Below are 18,109 nucleotides of genomic sequence, written 5' to 3'. Positions count from 1 at the left end.
CTTGTGAACTTTAAAGCTGTTGTAAAAGTGTTACCGACACTTGTTTAAAACCGTGCGTTTAAGCTTTTAGTCTAAGAACTGCTTCTACTTTATACACATTGTAGTTGATTTTAAAAAAAGAAAAGAGAATAAGCCAAATATGTTTTTTTATTGTTGTTTTTTTATGCAAATACTCTCGTTTCTTGGACGCTGGATATATAATATAGATAAAACATGTCCAAGTGTCATTTTACTTTATGGATAGGCCCGGTTTTTGGCCCCTTCACTGTTTCACTGTGATTAATGTTGACGTTTTAGTGTCTGGCGTGGTTTTATGTTATGTTTTTTTGTAATCTGTGTCTATTTTATGACTTGATGATTATTGGTGTGTGCTGCTCTTTAGTCAGCTGTGTTTTTAGTTGTTTTTTTTTGTTGTTTTTTTTTAAAGTGCATTAGAAATAAAGTTGGACTGGATGGTCACAGGCCTCGTCAACCGCACTAAAACCTCTCTGTTCCTGTAACAAACTGAGCCTTAAGGTCCTTGACAAAAAACCCAGACACTGGCACCACTGCGAAAAAAAAAAAAAAACATAACCTACACCACACTTTTTCTAGTTTTTTACTGTTGACCAAAACGTATTCTAAACTTCTGATTCGTGAAAGCGTCGACCTTTGGCAGATAGAACAACTGAACACACTCGTGGCTCGTTCTTTTTACAACAGAAATCAAATATTGTTCAGAAAGTTCTTCCCAAGTCTGTTGCAGAAGTTTCTGTTTTCTGTTGCAGAAGTTTCCATACATGTGTGACACTTGTAGGTTGCTTCACTCTTCAGTCTTCAGCTCGATGGGTTTAAGTCTGGACTCTGTGCTGCTGCTGGACACTTCAGGTTTTCAAGCTTTACCGTCTTGTTCTTTTTTCCTGAGGTAGTTTTGGCAGAGCTTGGACTTGTGTTTTGTTCTTTTATTATTATTATTTTTTTAACATCTGTCTGTTCAGTTTTTACCGTTGTTCCATTTCAAGCTCTTCATTGGACTTACACGACTTGAATTGCAATAAATAACTGGAAAAATTAGGGTGTTCTAAAACTTTTGGCAGGTAAAGTCTTAAATTAAGTCCCGGGACCAGACTGTGGAAGTGCAACCAAACGATTTTTTACCTTTTATAATGATTGTTGTGTGCTGCACTTTGGTCAGCTGTGTTGTTTTTAAAGTGCATTAGAAATAAAGTTGGATTAAATCTGATTCCCTCCTGGGGTAGTTTGGAGACCCTGAGCTCAGCCCCCTCCCCCGAGCCGTCAGAGCCAGTGGAACTGATGAGGATTTACAGTCTTGTTTAGGAAAAAGCACCTGAGCCAGTGCGTCTCTTTGTCTCCTCATGTGTTCACAAGTTTTGACTTAAATCTGCACAATGTGACCAAAAGTCCAGTGTTTCATTTGGCTCACGGACATCGCACGTTTGTCTGCCTCTAACTGTAACACGCGTATGCTGTTAGGTTTAATACAGGGGTCTCCAAACTTTTCTCATCAAGGGCCACATTTCTAAACACAGAAGAAGCAGAGCGCCGATCAAGGGCCGTAGACTGATGCTCAATACTGTGAATAACTGAAATATGTGCATGTTTAACACCTTAGAATGAGCCATCAGACTTTATTCATGCTAAGATCCTTAAAACCACAAACTAAATATTAAATATGAGATTTATCAAGGTAGATATTCAAAAAACTTGCAGTAAAAAGTTCATTTTTAATTGATGCAAGGTAATTTGGGTCAATTCACCTGGAAGCCTGAGGGCCAAGAAAAATTTGTCTGAGGGCCGCACTTGGCCCACGGGCCATAGTGTGGACATGCCTGGTTTAAAATGTTGTACAAAGTCATTCCTAAATTTTAGATGTGAATTTGTCTGGAATTATTGGTCGTATCAAGTCAGGCTGGTGCCACCTAGTGCTTCCGTGCAATTTCATTTCTCTCCAGCGACTAGATCAGGAATTGAAGAGCTGTGAAGTCATGACGTCAAACTCGTGGCATCTGTCCGTGTCCCTTTTGTGGAACAGCACAACAGTAAACAAAGTGTCGAGATGGATGTAGACGAAGACAAACATTGAGTGTGTATACATGCACATCAATAACCCGGTTATTGTCCATATCCCGGTTCTGTCAGTGTTCGTGTTACTGTGTTTACTGAGAAACAGAGATACTCATATCCGCGTGTACATGATCAAATGGAGTGTCCCGGTTTCTTGACATAATCTTACAAATGCGCAAAAATTAACTTATATCAATTTCATAAACCAGGAAAAATACAAACCGTGAGCTCCTTTAGCATAAGAAGTTAAGGAGCTACGAGATCTCCCACAATCCACTGTGCAGATTCTTCATTCAAATCTTCTGCATAAATAAACTCAACTTTACAACATATAAACCATAAACACTACAGACACATCAGCCCGTTTGATCAAATAATTCAGCTCTGATCACATTTGTTTACGTTTTACAGAAACGAAACTTAAGACCGTAGGCTAGTTAGCAAAAAACTGTTAGCGGTGATAAAAACAACTCGCTCCTTGCGCCGCTGATGTGATCAGTTTCTTTGGACTAAATGACACGACTCTGTGGATTATGTGTGTTATTTCTGTGACAGAAGAGGCGCTAATGATGGTAAGTGTGTTCTGTGCATATAGAGTACAGGAGATAGTTCATGTTTTAGCTTTTCAGCGTCACACGACGAGTGCAGGTCGTACGAGTGCAGATTGTACGTGTGCAGGTTTAGTGCAGCTCTTTATTTGACATCATTTCACTCGTTTGGTCACTTTATTTATGTTGGTCAATTTATTTATGTGACTACTGTTGTGGTGAAAGGCTGGAAAGTGTCTTTTGACGCATGTGACTCAGCTTTATGTTGCAGTAACCGGGATACTGCGTTTACATGTCACAAGTAACCGGTTACTATCAGAATAAACCAGCTGCAGTAACCTGGTTTCTAATAACCAGGATACTGCCATAACCGGGTTACTGCGTTTACATGCACCATCAAAAACCGGGATACTCAAAAAACCCGATCATAACCGGGTTATTGATGTGCATGTAAACGCACTCACTCTGTGTCGGCCAGAACAAAGAGAATGTTTGACGTTATTTCTCTTCTTCCTACGTAATATGGTGCATTACATACGTCACGACCAAACAGCAGCGATTGGTTAAATAAAAAAAAAGTACCCGCCTACCGTTGAGCGAACGAATCCTGATGCTGCGAAGTCAGACGGTTTCCACCAAGTGAAACCGTCTGATGAATCAGTCTAGGTCCTATCAACATGAAATAAAAACTGTAGAGATCCTGTCACTCTGCTCTTTATGCCTGAAGTCCACACGTCTATGTTTTTAATAAGATGGAAGAAAATCGAATTGAAAATCAAGATCCTGTTTGTTTTTTTCCCATAATGCCCAGTCCTAACAGCTGAGATATGTTTATTACTTATTTCTATTTTATTTTGACTTGTACATATACATTTATATAATTATACTTTATTCGACACCAGTCTCTTGCTTCTTTTTTGCTACTTATTTAGAGTTTTTCATTACCATTTATATTTTTTACTCTTTGTTATTATATTTATTGGAATGTGTGAGCTTCTGTGTCCAAATAATTTCCCTTGTGGATCAATAAAGTTTGTCTAAGTCTAATTCTGCGCCGGTTTCTTTTCTGTTTTTATTCCGCCTCCTGCTCTGTGTTTCTCTGTGTTTGTCTGTTTGATGTTTATGCACAAGACAAACGTCCCCCGGTGAAGTGGGACAATACAGCGTCTTATCTTCTTATTCAAATCAGGAATAAAACCAGGGGCAACAGAAGCTCAGACGGCTCCCGCAGACCAGTGCTGCCGTTGTGTCCTTGGGCAACTCACCTCGCCCCCGTGTCTGCGGCGGACACTGGTCTGCGAACGTGCGACTCGTTCTTTGTTGTAAACAGTGTTGGGAGTAACGCGTTATAAAAGTAACGAATTACAGTAATGCATTACTTTTTGCTGTAACGCAGTAATGTTCGGCATCACAGGGGAAAAAATAGTAATATTTGACTCGGTACAAATGTGAGTAACGCGCGTTACAATGTTTTTTTAACCTGGATTGAAGTGGTGGGTTTTTTCTTCATAGAAAAAATTCGCTAAAATCACCTCGATATCAGCAGCGGTGAAACGCCGGAGATGCTCCTCGTAGACCTTCAGGTGACCGCGGGCGAAAGGACTGACACAGAACTCCACGCTGTTTAGACCTGGTTTAGACCTGGGTCAGTTCTGGTTTAGACCTGGTTTACACTCGTCCCTCCCTCTATCGCAGTTCACTTTTCGCGGTCTCGCTGTTTTGCAGATTTTTTTTTTTTTTTTTTTTGTGCAATTTTGCATGCCTTTTTTTTTTTACATTGTATGAATGTGTATTGCGTTCCTCCCGCTGCGTCCTGATTGGCCAAGCGACTCCTGTCTCCTGTACAGTACAGAATGTGTTCAGCTGCCAAATTTAAATACATGTTCAATCTGTATCAGTGTGATTCTGAAGTGCTGTACGGTTGCAAGTTTTCTCCCCGACGAAACCCACAACGTCGACAAAACGTTCTGCACCGACAAAGGCTCCTGCGCTCGCACCCAAAAGGCAGAGGAAGATGCAACCATCACACAAAAAGTTGGACTTCTGGACACGCTGAAGGAAGGTAGAAGTTACGCGCTGTAACAGACTCTTGCACCGGCTCGGGTCCCTGCAAATAGTTGCTGAAATCAGGGCCGCGAGCCCGAGCAGCAGGGTCCATAAAGAGCGATCGGGCGACAGCCGCTCTTACCTCCGTGAGGTGCAGGAGCAGAGCCGCTCCTTTCTCCTGCGTCACCTTCGAGCCCGTCCCCACAGTGAGTCCTGTTTTAGTCCTAGTTCAGTTCTGGTTTAGTCCTGGTTCAGCTCTGGTTTAGACCTGGTTTAGTCCTGGTTCAGTCCATATACAGCGCAAAAGTTATTTTGGTGAGAGTAACTTAAAGTAATGCAATAGTAATGTAATGCCTTACATTTTAAATGCAGTAATATTGTAATGTAACAAATTACTTTGAAATGACAGTAATAGGTAATAAATAACACATTACAGTTTCAAAGTAACTTGCCCAACAGTGGTTGTAAAGAACTTTGAGGTGGAAAAGCGCCGTATAAAAATGTGTTTACTAATAAATCAGCTTGACCAGTGTTGACTGTAAAATCAATATCTGATTGTTAAAGCAACACCGTGGAACTTTCTGGAGGTGGCACATCATCTACAGGATTCCAAAGTAAAAGAAAAGTGTTAAAACCAAACTTCGGAATATTCTCCATGCAGTTAGGTACTTTTCTCGACATTTACTTAGAGCTGAACGATTTTAAGAAAAAAATTGAATTGCGATTTTTCTGGCAGATGTTGCGAGTTCGATTTCATCCGCGATTTTTTTCAAATTAAGTTTCACTGCGCATGAACATTTGCAAACATCACAGGAAATTACATCACACCAGAGTCCTGACGCTGGACCGTAAATTGGGCGTCAAATCGTCTGCGTCACGATGAATTTTTAATTTTTTTTCCACTAATTTACAAATATAGGTGTGGTGATGATAAAATTCAGAGAGATGCATGTTTACCTTAGGATCCTGGACTGTGTAGTATGAATGCTGCTGTCTGTGTGTTGTGTGAATGTCGTCTTAGTCTGTTTGTCTTTCGTTCTGTTTTGATTTGTCTTTTCTTTCTCTTCTGTAAATGCTGCTTTTGTTCATGTATTAGGACCCCCTCGCAAACGAGACGCTACAGCTCAAGGGGTTTCCTTATAAATAAGAAAATAAGAGAGTCTGCATCGACGTGAAACCCCTACGTGTCGACCGACGTGCACTTCTGACAATTTTCTACGCTCAAAACGACGCAGAAAACAGGGGAAGTAACACGGGAAATAAGAGCTGTGATTGGTCGTCTCTGCCATCGCTCTAACATTTCCTGTACTCCACTTTTCATTCTTTCAAAATCAACTGAGTAATAATGTGTTTAATGCAGCTTTGTGCTCATTTGCTTATGTTTTATGGAAATGAAACCACTCATTTGCATAAACTATAAGCACTGAAAAAAACAGCTCTCTCTTTGTGCTCTGATGTGGTTCAGCTTCTGTCGGACTAACGGACACGACTCAGTGGAATATGAGTTTTCTCTCTGTGACAGAGGATGTGCTGATGATGCTGAGTGGTTGGAGGATTCATGTCTTGCTCCTCCAATCCCCTTCCTGATCTGTCAACCTCTCATTCAATAAAAGTGTTAAGCACCTTGAAGGCTATAGCAAGAAATAAAGTATCGTGAGTTTACTACATGCATATACTAAATACTGAAATTATATATTTGGGCCCAGTCAAGCAGAAGTAAACATCAAGGCCAAAAATTCAAGTTAATGCATCTGATATAAAAATGTATTGAACAGATACATATGTACTCTAGTTTATCAAACTGTTGACCTTTTTTCTGTTCCATTTTTGGTTCTAAAGTTCCATATGTTTTAAACAGACCATGTATGAAACATGGAACAAAAATTATTTCCCAAATTTCAAAGACCCAAAAATCATGTAAATAAATGGATGTATTTCATCATATCTTGTGTTATTCCATCTTTGAACTGTTGATGAAGGCACATGATTTAAAAAAAAAAAAAGTATTTAAAATGATAAAAATGTTCTTGGAAGGACTGACATATTTTATAGAAATAGTTTCCTTTCATTTCGAAGTAATAAAAGTATTTAAAGTATTCAGAAGAAAAAAGCGACAAATGATGTAAAATCCTGCACCTTCTACTTGTTTGTACAATTTTCCCTCCGTTACTTTTCCCTCCGTTACCATGACCTTTCTTAATAAAAAACCTCATGAGTCAAAAAGTCAGAGGTTTTTCAACCTAATCTTGTACCATATGGTAGAAAACTATATGAAGCAAATATTCAAACCAGTTTGTTAAGGATATGTAAGTGAGAACCAAGAGTTATCACTGTTTGGATTTATTGACCAAAAAGTGCTGCATATTTCATTCCCTCCGTTACCGACATGAGTTTTTAAATTTTTTGTCTTGAACTTGAAAGAATCTCACAGGTTTAACTTGACCCTGTTGGAGTGTAACTCTTTCCTACATTCTGATACTTTACTTATTTCAATAGTTCCTCTAGTTTCTGAATAAGAGACATTTGAATGTCAAAAATCTGACCCTGTTTCCCTCCGTTAACACTTGACCTGGACCCATTTGTTTGAATATTACACAATGAGTTAATGCTTAACCACTGAAATCTGATATATGTGTTAAAAGATACTGCTGTGAAAGTTGTGTCCTTTTAAGGAAATTTTTAAAGTGGAGTCTGCAGTGAACTGAAGGGGGGTCATCCTGGCACAAAGCCTAAACAGACCTGGTTATAAGTGGTCATCCCTTTATGGTAAAAGACAGAGATGCTTAAAGGAGGATCCAAGGCGTGAACCTGATCAACATATATTTGCATATTCATGTTGTTGTTTTATATTTCTGGGTTGAGGTAAACCTGATGTAAGTCCTGTGTAGCTGTAGGCCGTCAGGGACAGTGATTGGACTGACTCTGTATTCGAACGGTATTGAATAGGGAATACAGTTTTGTGATTTTAATCAATCGACTCCAGTCATTATTTCAGTGTAATTTCTTGATAGAAAACGCCAACAGCCTGTTCCTCCTCGTGGCTGGATTTCAGTTTTGTGTCTTTGTTGCCTCCCATTGCGACTGTGAACTGTGTGTTGAGGCTCCAGGGACTGACCCATCGTTTGTTTGTAATTTCCAGTTTGGCTCGACCCTTTGGCATTTGTATTTTCTTTTATTTATCGTATCCCATTAGTTATTGTTTAGTTATATTGGGCATTTCTAATTTATCAAATGTAAAACACCCTTTTTTTTGTTATTGTACTTACTTCACTTTATTAAAGCCACTTACTTTACATCACATCTTGTTTGTGTTACTTTCCTTTGTCCTTGGCTCTGGTTTGTGACAGAGATGGTTAAACTTTACACGATCGACAGGTTTAAATCCTCGTCTCCTCGCGCTGTGGTGGTGAATTACTTTGCGGTGCATGGACCTTGACACAGACCCATAAATAAAAAACAATAGCGACAAGGCGGCGGTGGCAGTGAGTCGACACAGAACTAAACTTCGTCCTTAAAGGTTGTATGGAGGATTTTTTTTTTTTAATTTTTTTCAAGTTGTCAGTGATAGATTATAGATGCAGTAGCCTTGTAATTATGATGACCAAAAAAAAAGAGAATAAAAAATTCATCAACTCTGGACGTGGTGGGGCTAAACATTTGCCAATAGATAACGACACTGCCTCGTTATCTGTGAGCTGACAGGCTGTCAATCAAACTCCCTACGTTTCTAGTGTAACTGACTTGCCTGCGCCGCCGGTACGTGGTTTACGTACGACTGTCACACAGTCCACAGACGCAAGACGCACAGACGCTGTTTACTCCACCAACGCAACAGTTCTTAGCGGCTTTTTTTGACCTATATCTTCCTCGCAGTTCGCACAAAGTTTGTTGCAATGGCGACAAGAATCCAGGAGCAGTTCGCCGCAAAAGAAAGTCTGTTTTTGAGGTCGCTGAAAGAAGAAGACAAGGGGAAAAGCAGCGAAGCCAAACTAAGGTGATTCTTGAGATTCATTCCAGCGATGGCGCGACTGAAGCAGACGCAGGGTCTAAAGACTGAACCACTGGTCCACAAATTACTCCTGGACAGGAAACTTCTGCTTATTATGAAAACGTACTTTATTTCCAAGAGTACACAAACGTTTTTCAGGACACAAATGCGATATCCTATGTCTGAAAACGTAATTTTCAAGGCAAAGAAAGAGTCCACTTGCTGCTGCGTGTTGTAGTTAGTTTCATTCGCACTGAATCTCCGCGCAACCTTCTCTGCACCCCTTTCCTGCTCCTGTCCCCACTGCCCGATCCACTCTTCCCCTGCTCCTCCTTCTCCGGGCACAGAATCTCGCTCACCGCTCCTCTCTCCTCTCCTCTCTCCCGCTCCTCACTTCTCGTCCTGCGAACGAAATGTCCGCACACCCGCTCCCCCCGCTCCTCACTTCTCCGTCTTGTCTAACCAACACTTGTAGTTAGTTGTTTACAAGTCATGTGCAGCACGGCTGTAAACAAACCTGTTTTCTGGCGTAAGGAGGAGGCGGGAGGAGGCGTTTCTACGTAGGAGCTGTGGGGAGGGGGGGGGTTTCACGCATGCGCAACATTTAAAAAAAGGACAAACAGTCGCTGGATTTCTCCTTCCTTGGAAAATCCTCTATACAACCTTTAAATTGGGCTTTGGGAGAACTGCAAAAAAACGAGGCTTTGACGCTCCCAAAAATTGCGATTTTCGGTCCAAAACGATGGTTCAGCCCCTTACATATACTGTGGAATATTACAGCCAAAGGAACAACATCTCCATGGAAACAAGCAGCAGAAGACCTTCCTCCAGGGCAAGTAAGAGTCAGGTTTGTGTTTCTACTTTCTACCGTTTTCAGTGCAATAAAAACATCTAAAATTAATGTCTATTTTTTGGTTGAGAAGTTACACAGTGGGGCTTGAATGTTTAATTCATATCCGGGGTCACGTTCATAAAATATTTAAACCCCCACCTAGATGTTTTAGTTTTATTTTAGTGCAAACACGGCCCAGCTCAGAGGAAAAGCGTTAAACCGACCTGTATGTCGATCTCCACGTTGAAGGCCTCGGTCTGACTGTGGCCGTTGCTGATGTAGAAACTGAAGATGTCTTTTTTCTCTTGAGTTTTGTGCTTTTTGTCCTGGACGTAGAAGATGCGTTCGTGAACCAGGTCGTCCACGGAAAAAGGAACGTCGGGAGTGATGACCCTGGAACCCCCGACTGAACCTCCTGAAAAACAAGGCAAAAAAAATAAAAAAATTAGGTTTAAAGGTTCAGTATTAAACAAAAAGAACTTTCATGAGCTTTAAAGTTGAGATGTTTCATAATCCGTGTGTCATTCGTTCATTAGTTTTTCAAAATAAAATCAAAAATATTATTTGTCTCCAAAACCAAAATGAAAAAAACAGATAATGATTCATTTTTTCAGTTTTCAATTTTGTGTTTAAATGAAAAATGGAAAAAAACAAACAGATGACGGCCTGAACCAGGACTAAACTAGTTCTAAACCAGAACTAAACCGTTTCCAGTCCCGATCTGGTCCCGGTCTCAGTCCCAGTTTCAGTCCTGGTCTGGTCCCGGTCTCAGTCCCAGTTTCAGTCTCGGTCTGGTCTCGGTCTCAGTCCTGGTCTGGTCCCGGTCTGGTCCCGATCTGGTCCCAGTCTCTGTCCCAGTCTCAGTTCTGGTCTGGTCCCGGTCTCAGTCCCAGTTTCAGTCTCGGTCTCAGTCCTGGTCTGATCCCGGTCTGGTCCCGGTTTCAGTCTCGGTCTGGTCTCGGTCTCAGTCCCAGTTTCAGTCCTGGTCTGGTCCCGGTCTGATCCCAGACTGGTCCCGGTCTCAGTCCTGGTCTGGTTCTGATCTCAGTCCCAGTCTCAATCACGATCTGGTCCTGGTCTGGTCCCGGACCTGGTTTAGTCCTGGTTCAGGTCGTTATCCTTTTTTTTTCCATTTTTCATTTAAACACAAAATCAAAAACGGTAAAAAACAAATCATTATCTGTTTTTTCATTTTGGTTTTGGAGACAAATAATGAAGAAAATATTAGTTTTTTCGTTTTCTTATTTTTGGTTTTATTTTGAAAAACAAATGAACGAATAATACACAGATTTTTCATTCACACGTTTATCTTTATTTTTTAGTCTTATGATTTATAAGACAATATATCAAAAAAAAAAAAGCAAACCTGAAAAGCAAACATTTATACTGCAAGTGCACTGTAACCCTCTCCACAGATCTGACCTGTAACTTGACCTGATGCCACTTCTTTGTCTCCATGAAGACGAAGGACTCCACGGACTGAACCAAGACTAAACCAGAACTAACCCAGGACTAACCTCGGACTTATTCCAGGACTGAAGAGGAGGACTAAACCAGAACTGAACCAGGACTCACTGTTGGGACAGTGTCAGCATCACCTCCAGTCTCTCTCTCTAAAACCTTCAAATCAGGCAAGAAATCTCAGGGTAATAATGGACTCAGACTTGAACTTTAACAGCCACATCAAGTCAATAACATCTGCAGCCTTTTACCATCTAAAAAACAGAGCAAAAATCAAAGGTTTACTGTCTAAAGCAGACTTGGAGAAACTTATCCATGCGTTTGTCTCCAGGAGGTTAGATACTGTAATGTTCTGCTCACTGGTCTCTCCAAACGAGCTGTGAGACGCTGCAGAACATCCAGAACATCCAGAACATCCAGAACATCCAGAACATCCACAACATCCAGAACATCCAGAACATCCACAATCCACAACATCCAGAACATCCACAAACATCCAGAACATCCAGAACATCCAGAACATCCAGAACATCCAGAACATCACAACATCCAGAACGCTGCAGCTCGGGTCCTGACTCGAACTAGGAAGTACGAGCACATAAGTCCTGGTCTCAGGTCTCTGCTCTGGCTCCTGTGGCTCAGAGACTTTAAAGCAGCTCTGTTTGTACAAGTGTCTCCATGGTCGAGCACCAAAGTCCATCTGTGACATGTTAGTGTCATATGAACCATCTCACACTCTGAGGAGCTCAGGGACCAACTCCTGCTGGTGCCCAGAGTCACGACTAAACAAGGGGAGTCAGAGTTTCAGGTTCATGCAGCTAAAACCTGGAACAGTCTGAACATGTGAGACAGACTCTTCTGTGACGCTGTTTAAATCCAGACTCAAAACATTTCTGTTTAACTGTGCAAATAACTGAAAGGTTTTCATTCCGCACTCTTCTCTCCAATTTATGTCTCTCTTTTTTAATTTTAATCTTCATGATTATTTATGTTTTGTTTTGTTTTTATTATGATTTTAATGTATTTCTTATTCTGTAAAGCATTTTGAATTACTTTGTGTATGAATTGTGCTGTACAAATAAACTTGCCTTGGAGGTGACTGTAAAATAGTAACTACAAACGTTTCTATTCTACGCTGAACTTGGCGGAAACCGGAAGAAAGCCACAACCACGGCGGACGACAATGCAAGAGAATTTTCAGATTCTGAAGGCTCGGAGTCTCGTCAATGGAGGGAAAAAGACAAATCCCTCCCTCCACTCTGCGCCTCGACACCCGTATGCTCCTTTCTACAGACGCTGTGCCACTGTCCCACAAAATTCCCTCCTCGTCCTTCTCCTTCTCAATCTCCTCCTTAAAACAAATCATCTGTACATGTTGTGGCTCGTGTGCTGTTCGTGACATCGTTGTGCCTCCAGTGCTCATGCGGGACACTTTGATTTGTTCTTATTTCGAGTTTGTGCCAAGAGAGAAACAATAATCATGTACACGACATAGAAACATCGTAAACAACAGACAATCACATTTCTGGAAAAGGAATGGGAAGAAAAAAAAAACTTATATGAACCCGCCCCTGTTCATGACAGTTTCAAAAATGATGTGGTCGTTTCTTCACGGAACTTAATATTTACATATAACAAAATGAATGACATATGATGCATACAAAATATACATTTAACCCCAAAACTTTTTTTCTTTTTTCATTTTGTACTGTTCACACACACACACACACACACACATATATAAACTGAATGTATGTTTGTGTGTCGTGACCAAACAGGTGTGTACATGTGTCTCTGCATCAGAAGGAGCGAGACACAAACAGTGGGTCAGTCTGTAACGAACCGAAGCACAAATGTGGATTTAACCAGGATTTGTAGAAGAAATTCCACACTTTCCGTTGCGTTGGGACAAGTGTGAGTCCATGTGCACAGTGGATAAAGCAGCACATATGTTTCTGTGTCCAGTGGGAAAAAGTTTTTCCAGGTGAGAGTCGCTCAATGTGGATGACGAGGCCCCGCCCCCCTCCCCCCGTACGCTGTCCTGGTTTTGACAAACACAAATCTGGTCACACTGACCTGTATTCACCTGAGTCATGTCTTTTAATCCAACACAAGTTGAACCACATCAGCGACACAAGAGCTGGAGTTTTATCTTCACTGAGTTTATGTAAATTAGTGATGTGGTTTTAAGTTTTGTTTCTGTGAGATTTGAACAAAACTGAATTAAACACATTATAATGTCAAACAGCTGATGTGGATCTAGAGTCGTTATGTTTATATGTCGTAAAGTTGAATTTATTTATGCAGATTAGTGCAGATAGTAATAATAATGATGATCATTTTAATATAAAAACGTTAATGATTAATCGATCGTTAATTCTTCTGACGATCGATTAAGAAAATTTCATCGAATGCCCGTCCCTAATATATATACACACACAAACACACATATATTTATATATATATATTTATATATATATATTTATATCTATATATAAAACCCATTCCACAGACTGACCACACACACACACACACAGATCCCATTCATTCATAGTGCACTTCTTATGTACTGAACAGTTTTTTAATATTTAATGGCAGTATATTTTAGTTTACTTTATACAAAAGCAAAGCAGTGTAGAATGTCACTAAATTAAAGAATTTAAATTATTTTGATTTGAAAAACAAGTCGTTTGTATGATCCAGATAACCAACCTTCTGCACACAAAAGTAGAAGAAGTAACTTTGGGGGGTTTAAAGTTCACACACACGTCACATTTAACTGGAAATGTGAACGAGCTCGCAAGAAAATCTGATTTCACAAAAAAATCTGAGTTGAGCTTTAAGCCCTGCAGTCTGAACGAAGTCTTAATGTCACAGTGTGGAACATCCCGATGAAAAACCACCAGGAAAGTTACACAGCGCATCTTCATAGCTCCAAAAACTCTAAAAAATATAGTCCCTTTAGAAATATAGTCCCCAAAATATACAGCGTGAGACAAGCGAGTTTGTGGAGTTACATTTTATTGAAGTGTCTGTGCGTCGTTATGGCTCCTCAAACCGAACGTTATTCTCGTTTTTCACTTGAGTCTATCTCAGATCCTGAAAAATCCTTTCCTTAACACAGCTTCCCCGTCGTCTCTCATCCATTTCACCCCGGTGATAAAAGTGTCAAACGCGCATCAGAAACGTGAGCGCGGGAAACTTCATAAAGCCGTATATTTGTTGTATTTTTGGGGGTTTTGTGGATTTACGGCGGCGCTCGGGTCCCATCTCTCACTCCGTCCCATTCATTTCCTGTTCGCTGCGGCGTTTTCTATTAGTTTGACTGAGGTAAACAGAGATGTCATCGCCGGGGCTGAGTTTGAACAGAGGAAATAAAAGAACATCGACACTAAAGCTGCACTGTGGAACTTCTCGGTCATCATTTCCATGCTTATACACAGTACAGCATTAAACGTATGTATTTTTGTGAACATATATTCAAATAAAAGTGGTTTTAATGCTCAAAAATACCCTACGCCCCTTCAAGACCGAGACAAGACCGAGTCCAAACGCCTTCAAGACCGAGACAAGACCGAGTCCAAACGCCTTCGAGACCGAGACAAGACCGAGTCCAAACGCCTTCAAGACCGAGACAAGACCGAGACAAGACCGAGACAAGACCGAGTCCAAACGCCTTCAAGACCGAGACAAGACCGAGTCCAAACGCCTTCAAGACCGAGACAAGACCGAGACAAGACCGAGACAAGACCGAGACCAGAGACCGAGACAAGACGAGACAAGACGAGACAAGACCGAGACAAGACCGAGTCCAAACGCCTTCAAGACCGAGACAAGACCGAGTCCAAACGCCTTCAAGACCGAGACAAGACCGAGTCCAAACGCCTTCGAGACCGAGACAAGACCGAGTCCAAACGCCTTCAAGACCGAGACAAGACCGAGTCCAAACGCCTTCAAGACCGAGACAAGACCGAGTCCAAACGCCTTCAAGACCGAGACAAGACCGAGACAAGACCGAGACAAGACCTCCAAACGCCTTCAAGACCGAGACAAGACCGAGTCCAAACGCCTTCAAGACCGAGACAAGACCGAGACAAGAACGCCTTCAAGACCGAGACAAGACCGAGTCCAAACGCCTTCAAGACCCGAGAAACAAGACCGAGACAAGACCGAGTCCAAACGCCTTCAAGACCGAGACAAGACCGAGTCAAAACCGAGACAAGACCGAGTCCAAACGCCTTCAAGACCGAGACAAGACCGAGTCCAAACGCCTTCAAGACCGAGACAAGACCGAGACAAGACCGAGTCCAAACGCCTTCAGACAAGACCGAGTCCAAGACCGAGACAAACGACCGAGTCCAAACGCCTTCGAGACAAGACCGAGTCCAAACGCCTTCGAGACAAGACCGAGACAAGACCGAGTCCAAACGCCGACCTTCAAGACCGAGACAAGACCGAGACAAGACCGAAGAAAGACCGAGACAAGACCGAGTCCAAACCGAGTTCAAGACCGAGACAAGACCGAGTCCAAGACGAGACAAGACCGAGTCCAAACGCCCGAGACAAGACCGAGTCCAAGACCGAGACAAGACCGAGACAAGACCAAGACCAAGTCCAAGCACCTTCAAGACCGAGACAAGACCGAGACAAGACCGAGACAAGACCGAGACAAGACCGAGTCCAAACGCCTTCAAGACCGAGACAAGACCGAGACAAGACCGAGTCCAAACGCCTTCAAGACCGAGACAAGACCGAGTCCAAACGCCTTCAAGACCGAGACAAGACCGAGACAGACCGAGACCCAAGTCCAAGCGCCTTCAAGACCGAGACAAGACCGAGTCAAGACAAGACCAAGTCCAAACGCCTTCAAGACCGAGACAAGACCGAGTCCAAACGCCTTCAAGACCGAGACAAGACCGAAGACAAGACAAGTCCAAACGCCGACAAGACCGAGACAAGACCGAGTCCAAACGCCTTCAAGACCGAGACAAGACCGAGTCCAAACGCCTTCAAGACCGAGACAAGACCGAAGACCGAGACAAGACCCAAGACAAGACCGAGACAAGACCGAGACAAGACCAAGACCAGACCGAGACAAGACGAGACAAGACCGAAGACAAGACCGAAGTCCAAGCACCTTCAAGACCGAGACAAGACCGAGACAAGACCGAGTCCAAACGCCTTCAAGACCGAGACAAGACCGAGACAAGACCGAGACAAGACCGAAAGCAAACCCTTCAAGACTGAAACAAGACCAAGTCCAAGCCTTCAAGACCGAGACAAGACCGAGACAAGACAAGTCCAAGCACCTTCAAGACCGAGACAAGACCGAGACAAGACCGAGTCCAAGCACCTTCAAGACCGAAAGACCGAGACAAGACCGAGTCCAAGCACCTTCAAGACCGAGACAAGACCGACACAAGACCGAGTTCCCACATGGTCAAGTCCGAGACGAGACCAAGACCGGTCACTTTACATTATACAGAATTATAACACGACTTGAAGCTCACAAATCGAGTCAATTTCGTGTAATCCGGGACTTATAAAAACTGCATTAACTCATAAATCTCAAACCTTGAAAAGACATTTGCAAAATCAGAAAGTCTCCTGCCCTGGACGACGGGACGTAAACCGATTTGAACTGTTAAAAAAAGAAAAAAAAAGAAAAAAAGTGAAATCTTCCAGCTTAAATGTTGGCGTTCAAACTTCCCGCATGCATAATTGATTAAAACCACCCGGCAGCTGCTCTCGGATCCACCGCAGCAGGTTTCCTTCCTCTGATGACTCCTTTTCCTTTTCAATTTTCAAATTCAATCGTCTCTTTGTAATATGTTATCAAATGAACGCGGCGCCTGCCCACTCCTGACCCATTTAAATACAAACTACTTACTAAAAATACAACAACGCTCGCCCACGTGTTCGCCTCCATTACGCCGTTACCCGTAATTACATAACCCGGCGAGTCCGAGGTCGTCGCAGAGTCCCGGCTCGAAGTGTCGCTCTGGAACTTTTCGGTTTGGGGTCCGTCACAACCAAATGTTCCGCAGTGTGACATTAAACAGCTCTCCAAGATTAGTCCTGGTTTAGTCCTGGTTTTAGTTCTGGTTTTAGTCTTGTTTTAGTCTTGTTTTAGTCTTTAGTTTTAGTCTTGTTTTAGTCTGTTTAGTCTTGTTTTAGTCTTGTTTTAGTCTGTTTTAGTCTGTTTTAGTCTTGTTTTAGTCTTGTTTTAGTCTTGTTTTAGTTTTGTTTTAGTCCTGTTTTAGTCCTGTTTTTAGTCCAGTTTTAGTCCTGTTTTAGTCTTGTTTTAGTCTTGTTTTAGTCTTGTTTTAGTCTTGTTTAGTCTTGTTTTAGTCCTGTTTTAGTTTGTTTTAGTCCTGTTTTAGTCCAGTTTAGTCTTGTTTTTAGTCTTTTTAGTCTTGTTTTAGTCCTGTTTTAGTCCAGTTTTAGTCCAGTTTTAGTCCTTTAGTTTTAGTCTTGTTTTAGTCTTGTTTTAGTCTTGTTTTAGTCCTGTTTTAGTCCTGTTTTAGTCCAGTTTTAGTTCTGTTTTAGTCTTGTTTTAGTCTTGTTTTAGTCTTGTTTTAGTTCTGTTTTAGTCCTGTTTTAGTCCTGTTTTAGTCTTGTTTTAGTCTTGTTTTAGTCCTGTTTTAGTCCTGGTTTTAGTCTTTGTTTTAGTCCTGGTTTTAGTCTTGTTTTAGTTCTGTTTTAGTCCTGTTTTAGTCTTGTTTTAGTCTTGTTTTAGTCCTGTTTTAGTCTTGTTTTAGTCTTGTTTTAGTCTTGTTTTAGTCCAGTTTTAGTCCAGTTTTAGTCTTGTTTTAGTCTGTTTTAGTTTTAGTCCTGTTTTAGTCTTGTTTTAGTCTTGTTTTAGTCCTGTTTTAGTCCTGTTTTAGTCCTGGTTTTAGTCTTGTTTTAGTCTTGTTTTAGTCTTGTTTTAGTTCTGTTTTAGTCCTGTTTTAGTCTTGTTTTAGTCTTGTTTTAGTCCTGTTTTAGTCTTGTTTTAGTCCTGTTTTAGTCTTGTTTTAGTCCTGTTTTAGTTCGGTTTTAGTCTTGTTTTAGTCCTGTTTTAGTCTTGTTTTAGTCTTGTTTTAGTCTTGTTTTAGTCCTGGTTCTAGTCTTGTTTTAGTCTTGTTTTAGTCCTGTTTTAGTCTTGTTTTAGTCCTGTTTTAGTCTTGT

The 18,109-nt window shown here is 41.5% G+C and overlaps 1 protein-coding gene across 1 annotated transcript in view; it reads right to left on the bottom strand.

Annotated features, from left to right (window-relative positions):
• fras1 (Fraser extracellular matrix complex subunit 1) overlaps positions 1 to 18,109 on the bottom strand; it is a 607,084-nt gene that overhangs the window by 117,681 nt on the left and 471,294 nt on the right. Inside the window, exon 43 of the mRNA XM_055161976.1 lies at positions 9,703 to 9,893. Coding sequence (XP_055017951.1) covers positions 9,703 to 9,893 — 191 coding nt within the window. The remainder of the gene's footprint in view (positions 1 to 9,702; positions 9,894 to 18,109) is intronic.

Source organism: Boleophthalmus pectinirostris, unplaced genomic scaffold (assembly GCF_026225935.1).
Source record: "Boleophthalmus pectinirostris isolate CB_2022bp ecotype Guang Dong unplaced genomic scaffold, ASM2622593v1 HiC_scaffold_4, whole genome shotgun sequence".
NCBI classification, from domain to species: Eukaryota; Metazoa; Chordata; class Actinopteri; order Gobiiformes; family Gobiidae; genus Boleophthalmus; species Boleophthalmus pectinirostris.
Note: the sequence above shows the minus strand (reverse complement) of the source record. Positions and strands in the feature narration are given on the sequence as shown.